General features: G+C 53.1%; 1 protein-coding gene across 3 annotated transcripts; it reads right to left on the reverse strand.

Moving 5' to 3' along the window:
• Positions 1-5,311: 5,311 nt before the first annotated feature.
• Positions 5,312-16,805, reverse strand: NFATC4 (nuclear factor of activated T cells 4). Of its 3 annotated transcripts, none has more exons than XM_033188392.1 (10): positions 16,388-16,805; positions 14,237-15,332; positions 12,258-12,420; positions 11,489-11,688; positions 10,990-11,162; positions 10,391-10,531; positions 9,189-9,244; positions 8,801-8,927; positions 8,027-8,608; positions 5,312-7,272 (listed from the first exon to the last, which is right to left on the reverse strand). In XM_033188392.1, the coding sequence occupies exons 1-10, from the start codon at positions 16,485-16,487 to the stop codon at positions 7,205-7,207; spliced, it is 2,706 nt and encodes a 901-aa protein (XP_033044283.1). In that variant the 5' UTR covers positions 16,488-16,805; the 3' UTR covers positions 5,312-7,204. The 3 variants fall into 3 exon arrangements, with proteins under 3 accessions (XP_033044283.1, XP_033044285.1, XP_033044284.1); XM_033188394.1 differs by having other exon boundaries at positions 6,855-7,272; positions 8,348-8,608; positions 16,388-16,516; XM_033188393.1 differs by lacking the exon at positions 16,388-16,805 and adding an exon at positions 15,485-16,105 and having other exon boundaries at positions 6,855-7,272.
• Positions 16,806-17,565: the final 760 nt, after the last annotated feature.

Genomic DNA, 17,565 nt, shown 5'->3' on the forward strand with positions numbered 1-17,565 from the left:
TAGGCCCTCTTTGCAGACAAAACTAACAAATATATGTATATATATGAACATATATATATGTGTGTGTGTGTGTATGTACAATATCTATATTTCTCTATCTGTGTGTACATACATACACATCATATAGACATCTATGGATTATAAATCTATATAAAGATCTTAGATAAAGATACCTATATGGATCTATTAAAGATATTCTATACTATTAAGTGTACATATATGTATTAAAATGCACATGAATTCATACTGATATCTCCAGCTCAAATCCAGCACCACCACCATCCTAACACCCCTCTTCTTTCTGTGACAGTGAGAAACCTGCCTCCCACTAGCGACAATTTATTTACTTATTTGTTCAACACTGGTATGCATAGAAAGCAGTTGTGGACTTGCTGACCTGTAACGGGTTCTTGACAACCCCAAAGGTGGCTTGTACTCAATGTGAACAAAACTGAGTTCTTCCTTTTATAACCAACCCAAACCTCTCTTACTCCTTTTCTCCACTCCTTTCTCTCCCCATCTATACTCTATTGCTGTGATTCACACCAGAAACATGGATGCCATCACTGACATCTCTGTGCCTCCCCTCCCACAGTCAATCACCCCATCTAGCCTTATCTTTCACCTCTTCTTCCCACCCCGCGTGCATGGGCAGGCACACACATGCATGAGCACACACATAACACATATACACACATAATATGCTCCTGCTGCTTTCGTTCTCCAACTGTATCAAGCTTTGGGGCATTGTACATGCTGTTCCATCTGCTTGCAACACTTTTCCTCTTCTCACTCCTCCTTTAATTGGCTAACTTCACGCGTCTACCTCTTTCAGGAAACCATCTCTGACCACTCTCCAAGCCTATGTCAGGACACCTCATTCCCTTGATATTGTGAGTTTCTCTCCTGTTTTAGCATTTATCTTTTTTTTTTTTTTGAAACAGGGCCTCACTCTGTCACCCAGGCTAGAGTGCAGTTTCACCATCTTGGCTCACTACAACCTCTACCTCCCAGGCTCAAGTGATCCCCCTACCTCAGCCTCCCAAGTAGCTGGGACTACAGATGTGCACTACCACGCCTAGCAAAGTTTTGTATTTTTTGTAGGGACAGGGTTTTGCCATGTTGCCCAGACTGGTCTCAAACTCCTGGGCTCAAGCAATCTGCCCATCTTGGCCTCCAAAAGTGATGGGATTACAGGCGTGAGCCACCGCACCTGGCCACATTTATCATTCTGTATTCGCAATTCTCACTTACTCTTCCACATACCTGTGAAACAGCACTTCCCAAATGGTCTCAAGCACTGAATGAAGTATCACTAGAATGTGAGCTCCATGGAGACAAGTGTGTGTCTATTGTGTTCATTGTTGTATCCTCAGTGTCTAGAACAGTGTCTGGCACTCGTAGGTACTAGTTAATAGTTGTTGAGTGAATTAATTAATGTAGCACTCGGCCTCCAAGATGGCCCCATATGACCTTCACCTTCTGGTGTCCCCACACTGAATTAGGGCTGGTCTGTGTGATTAATAGGGTATGGTGGAGGTGACAGTTCCTTCCAAGGGAAGGTTATGAAGTTTCCACCTTGGCTTCTTGGGTAGCTCACAGTGGGGTAAGCCCCAACTGCCATGTCATGAGGACACACAAGCAGCCCCGTGGAGAGCCCAGAAGGTGAAGAATTGAGGCCTCCCACCAGCAGCCAACACCCACTTGCCAACCCTGTGACTGAGCCACCTAAAATATGGATCCTCCAGTTCTAGCGACATTTCCAATGACTATAGTCTCATGAAAGACACCAAGCCAAAACTGCTCAGCCAAGCTACTTCCAAGTTTCTGATCCCCAGAAACTTTGAGAAATAGCTTTTCATTGTTGTTTTAAGCCACTACATTTTTGGGGTAATGTGTTACATGGGAGTAATTAATGAATTACATGGGAGTAGGACAGTACTGTCCTACAGAAAAGAGCATCATGATTAAGTAAGTTTGGGAAACACTGGATTAAATAGCTGAAGGGATTTCTCAGAGGACTCCTCAGAGCTTTTAATATACAATACTCATGGAGAATCCCATCCTCATGTAATGACTTGCTTCTTTTTCATCTTATTAACTCTTTCCAGTTTGGAAATGTAGTTGTAAGTAAACCTACAATCGGCCAGCATCCCAAATAAAATAACACCAAGGTTGTCTAAGGGCAGCAGGACAGGAAGAATCTCTTGAGGATTTGGGCCGGAAATTCCTACTTTTTCCTCCTTCAAAAGTCACCTTTCCCCTGGGAATCCCATGAATTATGGCTGCATCCACCAAGCTGGAATCACAAGACAATATTCTCCCCTTCACCACTTGGATGGACCCAAACACAGGCACTTTTACTTAAACCTTCCATAGCAAAACTGAGATCATAATGACTGACAAAACTTTGCAGGAAACCCAGTGTAGGGAATTGAAGTGGGTCCCCAGAATTCCCAAACATATCCCCAAAAGAGATATGTTCAAGTCCTAAGCTCCAGTACCTGTAAATGTGACATTATTTGGAAACATGGTCTTTCCAGATGTATTCAAGTTAAGATGAGCTCAGAGTAGATTAGGGTGGGCCCTAAATCCAATGATTAGTGTCTTTTATAAGAGAAAGGAGGTTTATTTGGACACAGAGACACAGAGGAGCCATAGGGAACAGCCATGTTACAACAGAGGCCAAGATCGGAGTGATGCTTCGACAAGCCGAGGAACATCAAAGCCTGCCAGCAACCATCAGGAACTAAGAGACAGGCATGGAACAGATCCTCCCTCAGGGCCTGCACAAGAAACCAACCCTGCCAACAGCTCGATTTCAGTCTGCTGGCCTCCTGAACTGTGAGACAATAAATTTCTGTTGTTTTATGCCACCCAGTTTGTGATGCTTTGGTTCAGCAGCCCTAGGAAAGTAAGAGATCCAGGAAGAACTGAAAGGAATTGCTCAGAGGAGCATAAAAGTGGAGTGCCACCCAGCAATGGAGCTGCCTCCTTGTCCCTTGGCCCTTGGCTCCCAGCCCTGCCAGGATTCTGCCTCACCAAGGTGGGGGCTACTTGGGAACAGCCTGGCCTAACTAATGCCCTCAGGGTTCAGGTCCAGGAGAGAGAAGTACAGAGAGATGCTTCCTCTAACTCTACCCAAGGCCTCAGTAACAAATCCCCATTTCCTGACTCAGACACTCTTTATTCCAGTAGAATGGACATTGGGAACATCTGTTCCTTTCAGAGAATGTAATGTTCCCACCATAAGGGATGGACTCATGGGTTATCTCAAAACATAATTGTCTACTGTTACTACAAGAGATACACAAGCAGCGAGAGAGGACAGACTCAGTGCCCTTTCTCTGACATCCCAAAGCCGCAGGGACTTCCCCACCATTACTCATTGCTCTGTTCACCTCAATCTCTAGGCAGGAAGGTCTCTCTCATTAGTGATGAGATTGTCTGCTCCTTCAGGTCAAGGCTGCAGTGAGATGCATGTCCCTGGAGCCTAGCACAGAGCTCGGCACAGAGCAGGGGCCCTGCAGCACTTTGTGGGGAATTGGCTACCTGAACAATCAAGACACTGAGGCCATTAAAACAGGCTCCCATAAAAGCAGCCAAACCCCTGTGCACTTTCTGCATCTGGAATTTCCAGGAGTTCCTCTCCATGACAATTTAGAAAGTCCAGTAGTGAGTTCCAAGGCATCACAGAACTCAATCCAAGCAGATTCCAAATCCCAACGGAAAGCTACGCAACACGCCGCTCCCCAAGCATCGTGGAGGCCCAGAGTTCCAGCCAAAGAAGGAGACTCAGTAAGTTCTGAGGGCAGATGCTCCTGTACCAGGACTGCAGGCTGTGCCTGAGACTGTCCTCACATTCTCTAACTAGCAGGACAGAGCCAGGTGAGGGGAAGGATGAACTGCAATATGAGGACTGTGTGTGCCTGTCTCCTCCTCTTCACCAGGTGACTCTCTACCCAGGGCAGCCTAGACAAGATTTAGACAGCAGGGCAGTGGGCTATTTTGGAATCTGGAATGGCAAGGAATGACAACTGACAGGTGACTCTAGTACTTGAAATTTCCTGTGCTGAAGAATCACCGAAGGTATTCTTTAATACGCAGATACCTGGGTCCAGCCCTCCTTCCCAAGTAGGTTAAGGGTTGCTTAGGAATCTGTATTAAAAACAAAACAAAAACAAAAACCTCCTTAGTGGTTCAAACACAAGTAATCCTCAGACCTGGGCCAAGAAGGTCTTTTCTGACACCATCTGGAGACCCAGCCTTGTTCTTCTCTCTCCTAACTACAGCCCCAGGAAGCTACATGTCTGTAGAGAGCTTGGGAGGAGACAATGACCCCAGTCTCAGAGTGACTACACGTAAAGGCTCCAGGAGGCCTACCCACATCAGGATTCCAAAGAGAAGAGGGGTTAGGCCTGAAGAGTGTGGGCCCAGAGGGCATAACGAGCCCCTTACAGAGCGGTCACAAGGAAGCAGACGTGAGCTCAAGGTGAGGAAGAACTTTATGGCAAATCTGTTACATCACCCACAGCTGAAGGCCTACAGTCTAGTGGGAGAATGCCCATCATCCTTAGAAAACTCTAAATACCCTGGCAGGCTATAAGGTCCTTCAGAATTCAGCCTGGCTTCCCTCTTCAATTCCTTCTTATAGCCCCTGACTTCCAGAACTTCACCTGCCTTCCCACCCTCGAAGGAGAACCTTTCGGAGTTCTCCAGGTATACCAGGCCCTGGAGATCTGTCTGTCTTTCTTACTTGCCGCTCCCCTCCAGGACTTTGCCTCTTCTGGTCCCTCTGCCTGGCCTGCCCTTCCCCTATTCTTAGCTTGGTTAATTACTAGTCATTCTTCAGGCCCCAGTTTAGAAGTCACCCCCTGAAGTTCCCTGTAACCCCCACAGCTGGACGGAATGCCTCTCCTCTGTTCCCTCTACATCTCATATTTAAACTGTTCACTGTGGGACGGAGTGACATGGGGTTGTGTGCCTTGGTAGGGAGTCCACTACCCGGGAGGAGGGTGGTGGATGAAGGAGCAAGCAGGGAAAGAAAAAAGTTGTTCACTGAAGGCAGGCACAGTGGTTCATGCCTATAATCCCAGCACTTTGGGAGGCTAATGCCAGAGGATAACTTGAGCCCAGCAATTTGAGGCTGCAATGAGCTGTGATCCTGCCACTGCACTCCAGCCTGGACACTAGAGCAAGACCCTATCTCTCTCTCTGTCTCTCTCTCTGACACACACACACACACACACACACACATTGTTCACTGACTCCTCAAGGTCTAATGTACTCTCTGCAAAAAATATTTAGTTTGAATTGTTATGAGCTGTTTATTTACTTTTGCCCCATGAGGCTACAGATTCCTCCAGGACCCACTGGCTGGCACTTTGCAGCTGTTTAATAAATATCTTGACAATGCATGAATGGCAGTGTCCTGGCAGAAAACAGAACAGTCCACCTTGAGAGGCAACAAGTCCTAACAGCTTTTTGTTTACACAGAGGCTGACCCACCCTCTGTCAGAGATCTTAGAGGTGGTGCTGAAGATTGCTAAATAGGACACGAATGCCCTAGGGTTCCTTCTGACATGGTGATTATGGGACAATGACTCTGGCAAGGGGCTGAAGGGGATCTTTGAAAAGCAACCAAGGCCCAGAAACTAATCACTTGATGTCAATTTGGTTCACAGCAGCTTGTGTTCCATGAAGGTAAAGGAAATTCATTGCAAAGCAGCAACAGGTGAGGAGTTACTCTGGTTCTGTTGTCCCCCAATCCACAGCCAGCCTCTGTCACACCCACCCCTGCTCTCCTGGGACTTTCTAGGACTGCCTGGACTCACTGGGCATAGACAGGCCCCACCAGCCTGAAGGTGAGGCAAGTTTCCCAAGTGCAAACACCCTGAATGTCTTTTAGGCATGTCCCCCTGCAGCCAAGCCTAGCCAACTCAAGCTATTTGTACTCAGTACCTACTGTGTGTCAGGTTCCAGGTGAACAAGACAGACAAAGTGACTTTCCCCAGCCCAGGGACTTGGCCTCTCGTAGGCCATCAAGACAGGGGACAAACCAGGTTTCCAGCCCAGGCCCATCAGTGGTGATGGATGTACCAGCTATTTAGAAGGCCAGCATGGGTATATTTGCAGGATAGGCCAGGAACTCATACAGTGCTGTGATTCCCAGGGCAGGTGACATTCAGAGCTGCTGGGTAGACTGTTTGCTTTCTGCAGTCTACCTCTGAAGCACAAATCTTTCCAGAATGTCTTCATAATCCCCAGGAGTGGAGGATCCAGAGGGAGAGCTTGTGCTAGCTCTCCCTCACCTCCACCCTCACTCCAGGGAGAGAAGCCTTAGAGGCCTGGACCTCCTGAGTCAGCGTGTCTGAATGAGGGCAGGGGACAGGAGCCCAGGAGTGCAGGAGTGCAGTTCAACATGCTGCTGATTATCTACGTGACCTCATTATCTAAGATTCCCTCTCTGAATCTTAGAATCCTCCTTTGTAAATGAGAAAGATCAACTATATCAGTGTGTCCTCTTCTTGGCTATGGATCAGAATCATCTGTGTGGTGGCAAGACTAAGGAGCTTGAAAAATGCAGCCTCCTGGGCCCCATCCCAAAGCTCCTAAGGAATCTGGACCCCCAAGGAGGAGAGTGGAGAGGCCTACTCAAGCCCTGGCCCCCAATCCTGGCCCCAGTCAAGGAGCCTCCTAGCCCCCTCATGCCTTCCCCAGCCTCCTCTACTGAGCTCTTTGGGATGCAATGTTCCCAGCCACATTCCATCTCTTTCCAACTTCTGGGCCTCCTTGGGCCAGGGCTGGAGTAAGCTGCCCCAACCCGTCTCTCCAAAGAGCTCTGGAGCCTGAAACACTGGTCATTGAGCAGTTTATTACCATCAACGTGTCCCCAGCTTCCCAGCACAACAGCCTGCCCACACTCTAGCCAGGCCTTCACTCCAGTCCATTCTGGCACCTAGCCTCAGTCTCCACCCTCCTCCCTCCTCCACAGCTACTTCCCCCAGCCCTCCAAGGCAGCACCAGGCCTGGGGGCCACACCTCAGCTGGGGGAGGGGAGGGAAGACAGTGAGACAAACAGAAGCTGGGGAAAGAGGAGCCAGGATTGGCCCCAAGCTTCTGTAGCCACCACTCCAGGAAGGAGGGAAAGGGGATAGGGCTGAGGCTGGGGCTGGGGTTGCCGTGTGATGACAGTTCAGGTGGTTCAAGCAGGAGGCTCATCTCCAGGAGGTGCAGGGAAGCCACTCAGGTCTCGGCCAATGATCTCACTCACTGTAAAGGAGGGGCAGTTGAGAGACTGGGCTAGAGGTGGGTCCCCTCCTTTTCCAAAGACCCACCCCCAATCCATTCCAGGCAGGCCTTAATCTAGGAGGCCTCTAGATTCCTCCTCTACTGGCTTCTCTTCCACTGGGCCTCAGTTTCCCCAACGTGTCTTGACACCTGCTCCGAATCAAATCTTGCCCAACTCCCTCCATGTGGGCTCCCAGGCGCCTGTCCTAGCCCTTTCCTGCTGGCTTAGCCTGAAATGTCAGGGGAATCGGTATCAGTAGGGCCAGAGATGGGTATAGCCAATGGGAGGAAGGAGAGGCAAAACAGGAAAGCTCCTCCTCACCAACCCTGACCACAGACACCATGTTTAGGGGAAAGCTGAGGCAACGCAAGTGTGTTTGGGACCTCAGCAAGCTACCACCCCTCTCTGGAACTCAGTGCCTGAACTTGCAAATTGAGTGAGCTGGATAGAATGATCTTGAAAGTGCTTCTAGCTCTAAGATTTTATGATTTGGAGCAGAGGACAGAGGCAGAGGCAGAAGAAAGGCTGAGACAGTTACCCCATGCACCCTTCAGAATTCAGTTAATTGGATTCAGGCAGCCACAGGTATCAAGAACATGCCACCTGGGAACCTCCAACTGGCCCTGAGAGACCAGGGATGCCCAATCTCTGAAAAGCCCAGCTCCAGCCCTCAGCAAACATGCACAGCAATCTCTTGCACACACTCATACTCACAGCCCCCAGTCCCACACCCACCTTCCTCCAGCGTGATACCCTGGATAGGGACACTGTCTCGGAAGCCGCTGCTGTAGCCACCCCTGGATTTCTCCTGCTCCGGAGCCCCCTCCCCAGGGCCATAGCCTGGCCCTACCTTACTGTATCCCTCAGCAGGTAGGGGATGCGCATCACTCTGGGAAGGGAAGGGGCCTTCAAGCGGTGGGGATGCAGGAAGAGGAGGCCGAAAGGGGGCTGGAGGAGAGAATGGCAGCCCCAGGGGAAAAGAGGAGCCCCGCCCTCCATAGGGGTCACTAGGGAAGGGGCGGGGAAGGAAGGAGACTGGAGGTGGTTGGGCACAACCTGTGGTACCCCTAGTCTCAGGGAACATCCGCAGGCCCGGTCTGTAGGATGGTGGGGGCCCCGTCTGGGGGTACAGAGGGGGCATGCCATAGCCGAAGCCTTCTGATAGGTAAGGAGTTTCGTAAGCAGGGTCTTCATGGGGATAGGAGGGGTAGGGGGGCCTGGGTGGTGAGAAGTCCATGTCAGTGCCAAAGGGGGGTGCCGATGCTGAAGGGAAGCCCCGCAGAGATGAGTCCGGTAGGGGCTCCTCTTTGCAGATCACTGGGAAGACAAGAAGTGGGAGGACATGCTGGTGAGAGGTCTGGTAGTCTCCACACTGCACACCTTCCAGATGCCTGCTCCTCCCAGGTTCCATTCACCCCTTGGCCCCTCATGATGGACACTGCTTCCCTCTGCCCCTGCTCCAGCTCGCCATATCCCTATACCCCCACCATGGGCTGTCCCAGAGCGCACCAGGCAGGAACTTGAAACTTTGGGTAGGACTGCGTTTCCTCCGCCCATTGGAGACATAAAAGTAGACCTGAACTGGCCGGGACACCCTCTTGTTGCTGTACTCAGGGACAGTCAGGGTCAGCGTCACCTAGGGAAGAGTAAAAATGAGGCAGGGAGCCCTCAGGCATCTGAGCTTAGCCCAGCCTTTCCAGGGACCCAGACTCCACCTCCTAGCTTTCTCCATTTCCTAAGATGCAAAGTTCATTCCCTAGAGATGCACCTGCTTACAGAATGGCCAGTCTACCTCCTCCAGAAAAGTCCACTCCCATGAGCAAGAGGACCCAGCTGAGAATCCCCTGCCTTCTCCCACCCCTCCCCACCCCGGGAGGTATCCTAGTGACACTGGTACCTCATTGCTCTGCAGTCGGTTCACTGTGGCCTCCTCCTCCCATTGCAGCTTCCCATCTGTCCAGAGGGAACAGAGAGCTACAGCCCAACTCCAGCGCCCCTGCCCCCTGCCCTAGTTCTCTGCCATTTCCCCTCCTGTTAGAGCCAAGGCCAAATTCAGAAGGCCCTAGAAGATCTGACACACAGAGGAGCTCACTGCATGTTAACTTAATATGAGTAGAAGAGGTAGGGTTTTAAACTGTCCTCAAGGTACAGGGAAGCAAACTGAGACCAAGGGAAATGGCAGGACCAGCCCAGAAACTAGAGGGAGTCAGTAACGGAAGCAACTCTTGAGCCCTCCCACCCAACTCCAAACATTCTCTCCCATGATAATGCCGAGAAGAAAGACCAAAGGTAGGCAAGGGTCCTAGCTTGACAGAAGGCAATGAGACCTTCAAGTATCATGACCCAGAATCTCTAGAGAAGCTCTGACATGGTCCTAGGATGCTAAATTTGGATATAGGGGCCAGATGCAGTGGCTCATGCCTATCAATCACACCACCCACCAGTCCCACCTTGGGAGGCCAAGGTGGAAAGATCACTTGAGTCCAGGAGTTTGAGCCTGGGCAACATGGGGAGACCCTATCTCTACACAAAATATTTTTGGAGGATTGCTTGAGCCCAGGAGGTTGAGGCTGCAGTGAGCCGTGATTGCATCACTGCACTCCCCTGGGTGACAAAGTAAGACCCTGCTACAAAAAAAAAAATAGGATATAGGGACTGAGGCTCTTGGTGAGCAGTGTTTGGAGAGGGCAAAGGCCTCAGGTTGGTGCCGGCAACTTGAACCCTCAGTCTTCCCTTCCTCCACTCCTGCAGCTCCATCTCGGGGCACCTAACAGGCTCTGTTAATCACTGCCCATAACTCAAGAGGGGCCCAGCGGGGAGCCTATCTACATAGGGTAAATTATCTCAAAGCAGACTCCTCTTTAATAGACAGAATGTGCATCGCTTCCATTTGTTCAGCATGCTCAATATTTTAGATTGTTGTCATACGCATCCCACATGGAAAGCAGACAGTATAATAGAAAGGGTAGTCTGTCTGTCCCATTTTACAAATAAAAAAACTGAGGCTCCACTGGCTAGTTTAGTGACAATGCCAGAGATATTTCACCTGCCACTCCCAAGCTCTCCCTGCCTGCCCTCCCCTCCCCAGCAGGTACTTACCAGGACCCCTCTCAATGAACACCACCTTGGAGTCCGGCAGGAAGTTGGAGCCAGTCAGTACTAGTTCCTCGCCTCCTCTCACAGAGCAGGCACTAGGGCTGTAGGCCTCCACCTGGGGCAGCTCCTGAGCTGAGCGCTGGGCTGCAGAGCAGTGCAAGGAAGAGGACTGTCTGGGCTGGGCATGGAGAGGTGGCCTCCTCTACCCCCACCCACTTTGGAAAAACTGCCACAGGGTTCTGAGGGAGCCCCCCTCAGCAGTAGACACACAAATAAACCAGTAATATCCATGGAGTCACACACACCATGTAAGGGGCCACTCCCAGAGCAGAGAGAGGGTTAAACAGGGTAGACCAGGGAGTTTCCCAAACAAGGGCACAGAGCACCCCAGGAACAGATAGGGTCCAGGGTCACTCTGGGCCACCCCAGAGACAGAGTCTGTTGCAGGGGCAAACTAGCATAGAAATAAAGCCTGAGTCCTCTATAGGGCTACCCAGGACAGACAGGGCACAGGACGCTGCAGAGGGAATGGGCAGACAGACACACACACACAGACAAGAGTTGCAAGAGACAGAGAGATGGCCCAGGGCCTCTTTGCTCACAGCACTCAATGGGCACCGACGCTGCCTGTACCGAGACGACCTTCCCGCCGCCCTGGGGCACGTGTACCCGGAACACCAGTCGCACACGTGTGTTTTTGCGCCCGATGTCCGTCTCACCCTTCCGAAGCTCAATGTCTGAATTCCGAAGCTTCAGGATTCCCGCACAGTCAATGCTGGAGGCAAAGGATGGATGGCAAGCCCTCCTAGCTGAAGCCAGAATGGTGATACATCCCTAAAGAGGGAAGTTCCCGCCCTCCATCCAAAGCCCTGAATGACTTTCAATGAGTGCCTAGGAGGTTATTTTCTAACCCAGAGATGGCCTCTCTGGGGTACCCCCGCATCCCCAAAAGTCCTCTTCCAGATGGTGGGTAGGCCTGAAGCCAGCTCCTAGGAATAAGGTCTACCTCTTCTGGGAAAAGGAAGAAGTGGGCTAGCATAGGCCCAATGGAGAAAGCTAGTATAAAGCCTGCAGACTGAGGGGAAGTTGCATGGGACTTACTTGGCCGCCATGTTGTTCTCAGGCAGCAGAGTCATCTCCAACACCTTGGTGCCACTGACTACGGCTTCATAGCTGGCTGTGGCCACCATCTTGCCTGTGATACGGTGCACCTGATAGAAGGCATGAGGCCGCAGGTTCCTTTCATCTGCAGTGCCGATGAACATCTGTAGGGTCAGTGGCTTCTCACTGTAGCCTAGGAGCTGGCAAAGGGAGAGAGGGGCCGCTTCATTGAAATCCCTACCACCTCACCCTTTATTCATCCCTAGATTTTCAGTCCACAATGGGATGAGAATGGTGAAAGATAAAGGATATCCTGCAAGGGAATCCCTTGGGGAACTGGGCACCCGTTGTGGAGAAAACATGGCCTGGAGTTCACAGTGTTTTTCTTGGAATAAAGCCCAAAGTGGGCTGGGCAAAGGCAGAAGAGCCTCCAAAGAGACTGGCCCAACTCAATATAGAGAAAACTTAACTCCCAGTGACTTTTGGCCTCAGCCTAAACCCTCCCCCATATCTGGCAGGCCACCATTTTCCAGAGTAGACATGAGGCTGATGTCCCATGGGATGAGCTGAGTGGGGGTGGAAGGACAGAGGAGTAGAAAGTATATCCGGGTCCTTGCACCCCTCCTCCCCCAACTCCAGCCCCTCCCCCAGGCTGCCTGCAGGGTCAGAGCTGGGAAGGAGTGTGGGAAAGGGCAGTGCCATGTGTCTGCATAGCTGGAACCCATCTGGGAGAGGAGAAAGGATATCAGGCCTGCTCTCTGTCCTTTACCTTGACTACGGGGTGACCGCCAGGGGCAGCTTTGACAGCTCCACGGCTGCCTTCTGTCTCATAGTGGGCCCGGTGGTGGGCTCTCGGCTGTACCTCGATCCTCAGCTCCAGCTGCTCATATTGGCTGGGCAGAGGCCAGTCCAGTGGGGGTAGGGCAGAAGTCCTGGGTGGGAGACAAGAGCATTGATCATGTGCAGCCTCAGACCCCAGTCAGGCCCGCACTGGATCTGTGAGGGAGGAGGGCGTATGGGTCTGAGAGAAAAGAAAGCACAGACGAAATAAAGAAGTACATCAACACTTGCGAAAAGAAGGGAAAAAAGAATTTTTTTAAAACTATAAAAAGTACAAAGAAATGAAGAAATCCAAAAGTCCAGAAGCAAGGGGAAGTAGGGGACAGAGCCTCTTGAAGTGTGAAAGGTGACAACAGGCCTAAAACTCCCTTCTTCCCAGCTCTGAGCCCAGGGGTTGGGGTGGAAAGGCTTCACTTGGATACCGAGAATTCTCAAGCCCATCTCAATCCCTAGACCTGGATGGAAAGAACAAAGAATTGCTGCTTCAGACCAGAAAAGGCCTCAGATATGAACCCTTTGTTTTATAAATTAAAAAATTGAGGCACGTTGGCTCACACCTATAATCCCAGCACTTTGGGAGGTCAAGGCAGGGGTGGGGGCGTTGTGAATATGGCTTGAGCCCAGGAGTTTGAGACCAGCCTGGGCAACATGGTGAAACCCCGTCTCTACAAAAAATGCAAAAAGTAGCCGGGCGCGTTGGTGCTCCTGTAGTCCCAGCTACTCCTGCTGAGGCAGGAGGATCGCTTGAGCCCAGGAGGTCGAGGCTGAGATCACACCACTGCACTCCAGTCTTGGTGACAGAGCAAGACACTGTCTCAAAGAAAAAAAAAAAAAGAAACTGAAGCCAGCAGCTACTGACAGAACTAGGACTGAGTACATTCTGCTCCCAAGCCAGCTCCCTTTCCACTAGTTGGGGCTTGATAGGTGGAGTTCCAGGGAGCTAAGGGTTTCAGATGGGACAACTTATCCTGTATTGTACTCCCTGATACCCTAGGACATTGGATCTCAACTGGTAATTGCCCCCCAAGTAATTGCCCAGATATTTGGCAATGTCTGAAGACATTTTTGGTTTTCCCAACTAGGGGAGTGGGTGCTACTAGTATCTAATGAGTAGAGGCCAGGGATGCTGCTAAACCATCCTACAATGTCCAGTACACCCCCACACAACAAAGAATTATCCTGCTCAAAATAGTAGTGCTGAATTAATAGTGCTGAGGTTGAGAAACTTTGCCCTGTGGGAAACCCAGGGGTACCAGTGTTAACATTTCTTTCCGCTAGAAACGTTTCTGGACAGAACCAGCTCAAGATTTAGGATTATTGAAATGGGCAAGATTCTCTGAGAGTGGAAGGAATAGAACTGCAAGTTTTAATATGAATTATTTGACTTGCAAATATCTGCTATTTTATTCAAGTTAGCAGCTCTACTTTTAAGCCGCTAGGTCAGGCTCTAGAAATTGAGGAATGGAGAAGGGGAATTTCCTGCAACAGAGTGAAAATCTGCTTAGGTCTGGCACCTATTGAAAGGGCCAGAATGGAAGGCTGAAATCCAGCCCAAGTTCCACACTCAGCCACACGCCAGTGCAGAGCTTGGTCTTGGGAGCACTCTATAGGCTATAGGAACACCTCCTTAACCTAGTTGATCCTCCTACAATAGCTGGGGGTGGGAGGGTTGATGGGCTTTTTCTAATTGGCCCACAGGGAACTGTTGCCCTTTTGTAAATCATCCAAAGGTGCACTTTTTTTCTAATTCTCTTTAAAACCAGGTAGTTGGCAGCTGCTAAGGTGGTTGCAGATTCTCTTTTGAAATTCAGAAGGCATAAAACTAATGTCTTCAAATCCATCCCTTGACCCTCCTGCTGTCCTAGTGGAATGGCTGGAGACAGCGGTGGTGCCAGGCGCAACCCTCACCTGAATATAGGGCTGTGTCCCCCAATCCGGGCCTTGGACCAAGCGAGTGGGGAGGGCACTGCCAGGTAGTCCATGCCAGCCACCTCCTTCCGGGGACCTCCTGGAGGAGCCACAGACTCCTCTGCTCCCAAGGGCAGCTTCCCATTGCATGGGGCAGGCTCCTCAGACCGAGGCAGAGCCACCGCCTGCTCGCTGGAAGTCCGCCGGGTCTTCTGAGGGATGCTCTCAGCTGGTGGGGCCCCCACATAGTCAAAGGGACCAGGGGAGCCAGGATCCCGGGCCAGAGGCAATGGGGGTGGTGGAGGTGGCTCAGACCCCTCTTCCCCCAGGCTGCCACGGCGGGACAGAGCTGGGGAGGCTGAAGATGGGGTTCCCGAGCTGGAATAGCGCCGCTTGCCACATGGAGAGGCAGGCCTGGGGGAGGCTGGGGTGGGCCCAGGAGCACTGAGGAGTAGCCAGTTATCCTCTGGCCCTCGGCCTCCGGGGCTTGGACCATACAGGCTCCAGGGATCTTCGGGGGTCCATGGCCGAGGGGAGGCCCTGGGCGAGGGCAGCGGGGAGCCCAGGCCAAAGCGGGAGGCCGCCTCATTTAGCTCAGACTCCACCTCGTCGCAGGCTGCATACAGGGCTGCCTCGTCAGAGGCATCGGAGAAGAAGCTCCAGGAGGACAGGCTGCTGCTGCCAGGGCTTGGGCTGAAGAAGGCCCCCCCACCCTGGCCCCCTGCCTCTCGGTAGCCTCCAAAGCCTTCTGGTGGGGGGTAATCTCTAGGAGAGCCGTCCCCCCAGGTATCGGGGTTGTCCTCCAGTGCCGCCGGCGGCTCCGGCGTGGGAGAGATGGAGGTGATGCGGATGCTGGGACACTCGAGAACACGGCCACCCCCAGCACCCCCAGTACCCCCTCCTGGTCCTCCCAGCCTCACCGACCGGGCGGGCTGGCTCTCCCAGGTACCAGGTGAGGGGGCTGGGCGCGGTGGTGGTGAATGCATGCCAGGCCGAGGGGGTGGAGGTCGGGGAATACCGATAGGTGCAGCGCCATAGGGAGGGGGCTCTCCCAAGGCCAGACGGCAGCATGGCGGGGCATCCTCTGAGTCCAGTTCTGTCAAAATGGAAAGAGGAGCAGAGGGAGAGGGGGAAAGAGAGAAGCAGGTGAGATGGCTAGGTTCCTTAAGTGGCCAGGCCCCAGGCCCCAAGTCCTTCTATGCTCAGCAAGGAGACCTTCTGAGCCACAAGACAAAAGCAGAGTTGGACCTGGGAAGATGGAGGAGATTGAAGCAGGCATGCCAGGCCTTTGCCCACTGGCCCCTGGATCCTGGGAACGAGGGTACTCGATCTGGTGGGTCTTAAGGTGAGAGAGGCGGGTCCAGAGGGGCTGGAGCTGGGGCTGGGCCCGGAGGCGTGTTTCTTGAGGCACTGGGCTGGACTGGGGGCGACTCACACATGAACCCAATTAGCAGCGGTTCCCAAACCCCTAAACGGCGCTGGCAGGAGCCCCAGTTGCCATCGCAACCGTGGCCAGAGGGGAGGGGGGCGTCAGGGCTGTGGTGACGAGGGGAGGTGGCTCCTCCTTCTCTCCCCGCCATCTGGGGGCGGAGGTGCAGCCGAGGGGGTGATGCGTGCCGGGCCCAGCCGGGGGAAGGGGGGCAGCGGGCAGCGCGGATTCGTGCGAGCGGCAGCCGCCGCCCCCGGCTCGGTCCCCGCCATCTGCCTCTCATTGCGGCCAGACGGGGGAGGGGGAGGGGCGCCCCGGCGAGGCCTGACAGCACCCCCAGCCCCGGGCGTCCAGTCGGCCGGGCCAGGGCTCAGGCTGCCAGCCGCCAGCTCCAGCGCCGAACCTCCCCTTTCCCTGGCGGCGCCTGGTGCTCTTGGGGCCGCCGTTCCCGCCCGCCCCCCAGTTCAGTGACAGGCGGCCCAGCCGGGAGGCGGCGCACAGCCAACAGCACCCCCACCCCCACCCCAGTCACGACCTAAAAAGGAGAAAGTGGTGCCCGGGCCCCCAGCCTCACTTCCGCAGGCCAACAAGCTCCTCAGACTCCCTTCGACCTCTGACTCCCTCACCCCCCACCCTAGGCTCCCTGCCTTAAATTCCCCACACTCAGGATCCCCGGCCCTCCTCTCACTGACCCCAAGACCCCTTCCCAGCCCCGCACTAACCTTCCCCCAATCCCCCCGCGCCCAGCGGGGGGGCCTCCTTTTCCTCCCCGAACACCAGCTTAAATTCCAGCTCCTCATCCTCGCAGCTGGCCGCCCCCATGGATCCGGCAGGAGCCCCCAGGTCCCGGCCTGGGTGGGAGGGGGGAGCTCAGGAGGCTGCTGTATCTTCACCCGGGTGGCTCCCTCCCTCCCTTTCTCTGAGAAGCCCCCTCCTCCGTCGCTGCCACCTCCCTCCAGAAGCCCCCTCGTTATTATAGAAACTTTTCCAAACTTTTTCCCCCAAACTTCTTCAAAGCGGCCCCCCCCAGCCTGTCCCTGATTGGCTGCCGGGGATGCTCCAGCCCCTCCTCCAGGGATGAGATGGGAAAACCACGCGCCCCTCGTCCTCCCCCACCCTCCCTCCCTCTGTCCTCTCTTCAGTCCCTCCTCCTCAAAAAAAAAAAAAAACTGAATTGGAAAACGGTCCTTCAAGAGTGATACTAATGTTGCCTATTGGTCCGTCGTTGTGACAATCATTTCCCTTAGGGAGCCCAGCCCCCACCTCCCATAGTCTCAGTTCAAGGTTCTGGGTCCGAGAGCTTTAAAGGGGCCACATCCTGGGCCCTCAGGGTAGAGAGCCCATGGAAGACCCTTTTTTAAGTTCTGAAGACTGTGTAGATAGCACCTAGCAAGGCGGAACCACTTATCCTCCCCTTTCCCTCCAAGCCTGGCGCCAGGAGGGTCCTGGGGCAGAGTGGCACCGAACTGCTCGGAAGAGGAAAAGGCTATTCTTCCAGGTGCCTTGCCTGGGGCTACTCTGCCCGGGCCTTCTGGAAGTCTTTTGCCCTGCCGAATCAGCGCCTCCATTAGCCATTCCTCAAGGACCCCCAAAGATGAAGAACGCTTAGCCAGCCTGGATGCCTCTGGGAGCAGTCCGAGCCAAAGAGTCTTTGAGAACTGTCCCTAGGCCCACAGCCCTTGATGGGCGTAGATCCAGGCCAGGCTTTGCCGCTGCCCTTGTCCCAGCCACCCAGAGGGGCCATGAATTAGCCTCCACGGGAAGTTGACTCCCTCCTCCCTAGAACTGTAGTTCGGAATGAATCTCTGACCCTATAGCATCCCACTCCGGCTCTTCTAAAAATCCTTGCCAGGTTTACTAGGGGCCTGAAACCTCGGGACCCTGTGGGCTCCCCCCTCCC

Source organism: Trachypithecus francoisi, unplaced genomic scaffold, assembly GCF_009764315.1.
Source record: "Trachypithecus francoisi isolate TF-2019V2 unplaced genomic scaffold, Tfra_2.0 Lachesis_group3, whole genome shotgun sequence".
Classification (NCBI taxonomy): domain Eukaryota; kingdom Metazoa; phylum Chordata; class Mammalia; order Primates; family Cercopithecidae; genus Trachypithecus; species Trachypithecus francoisi.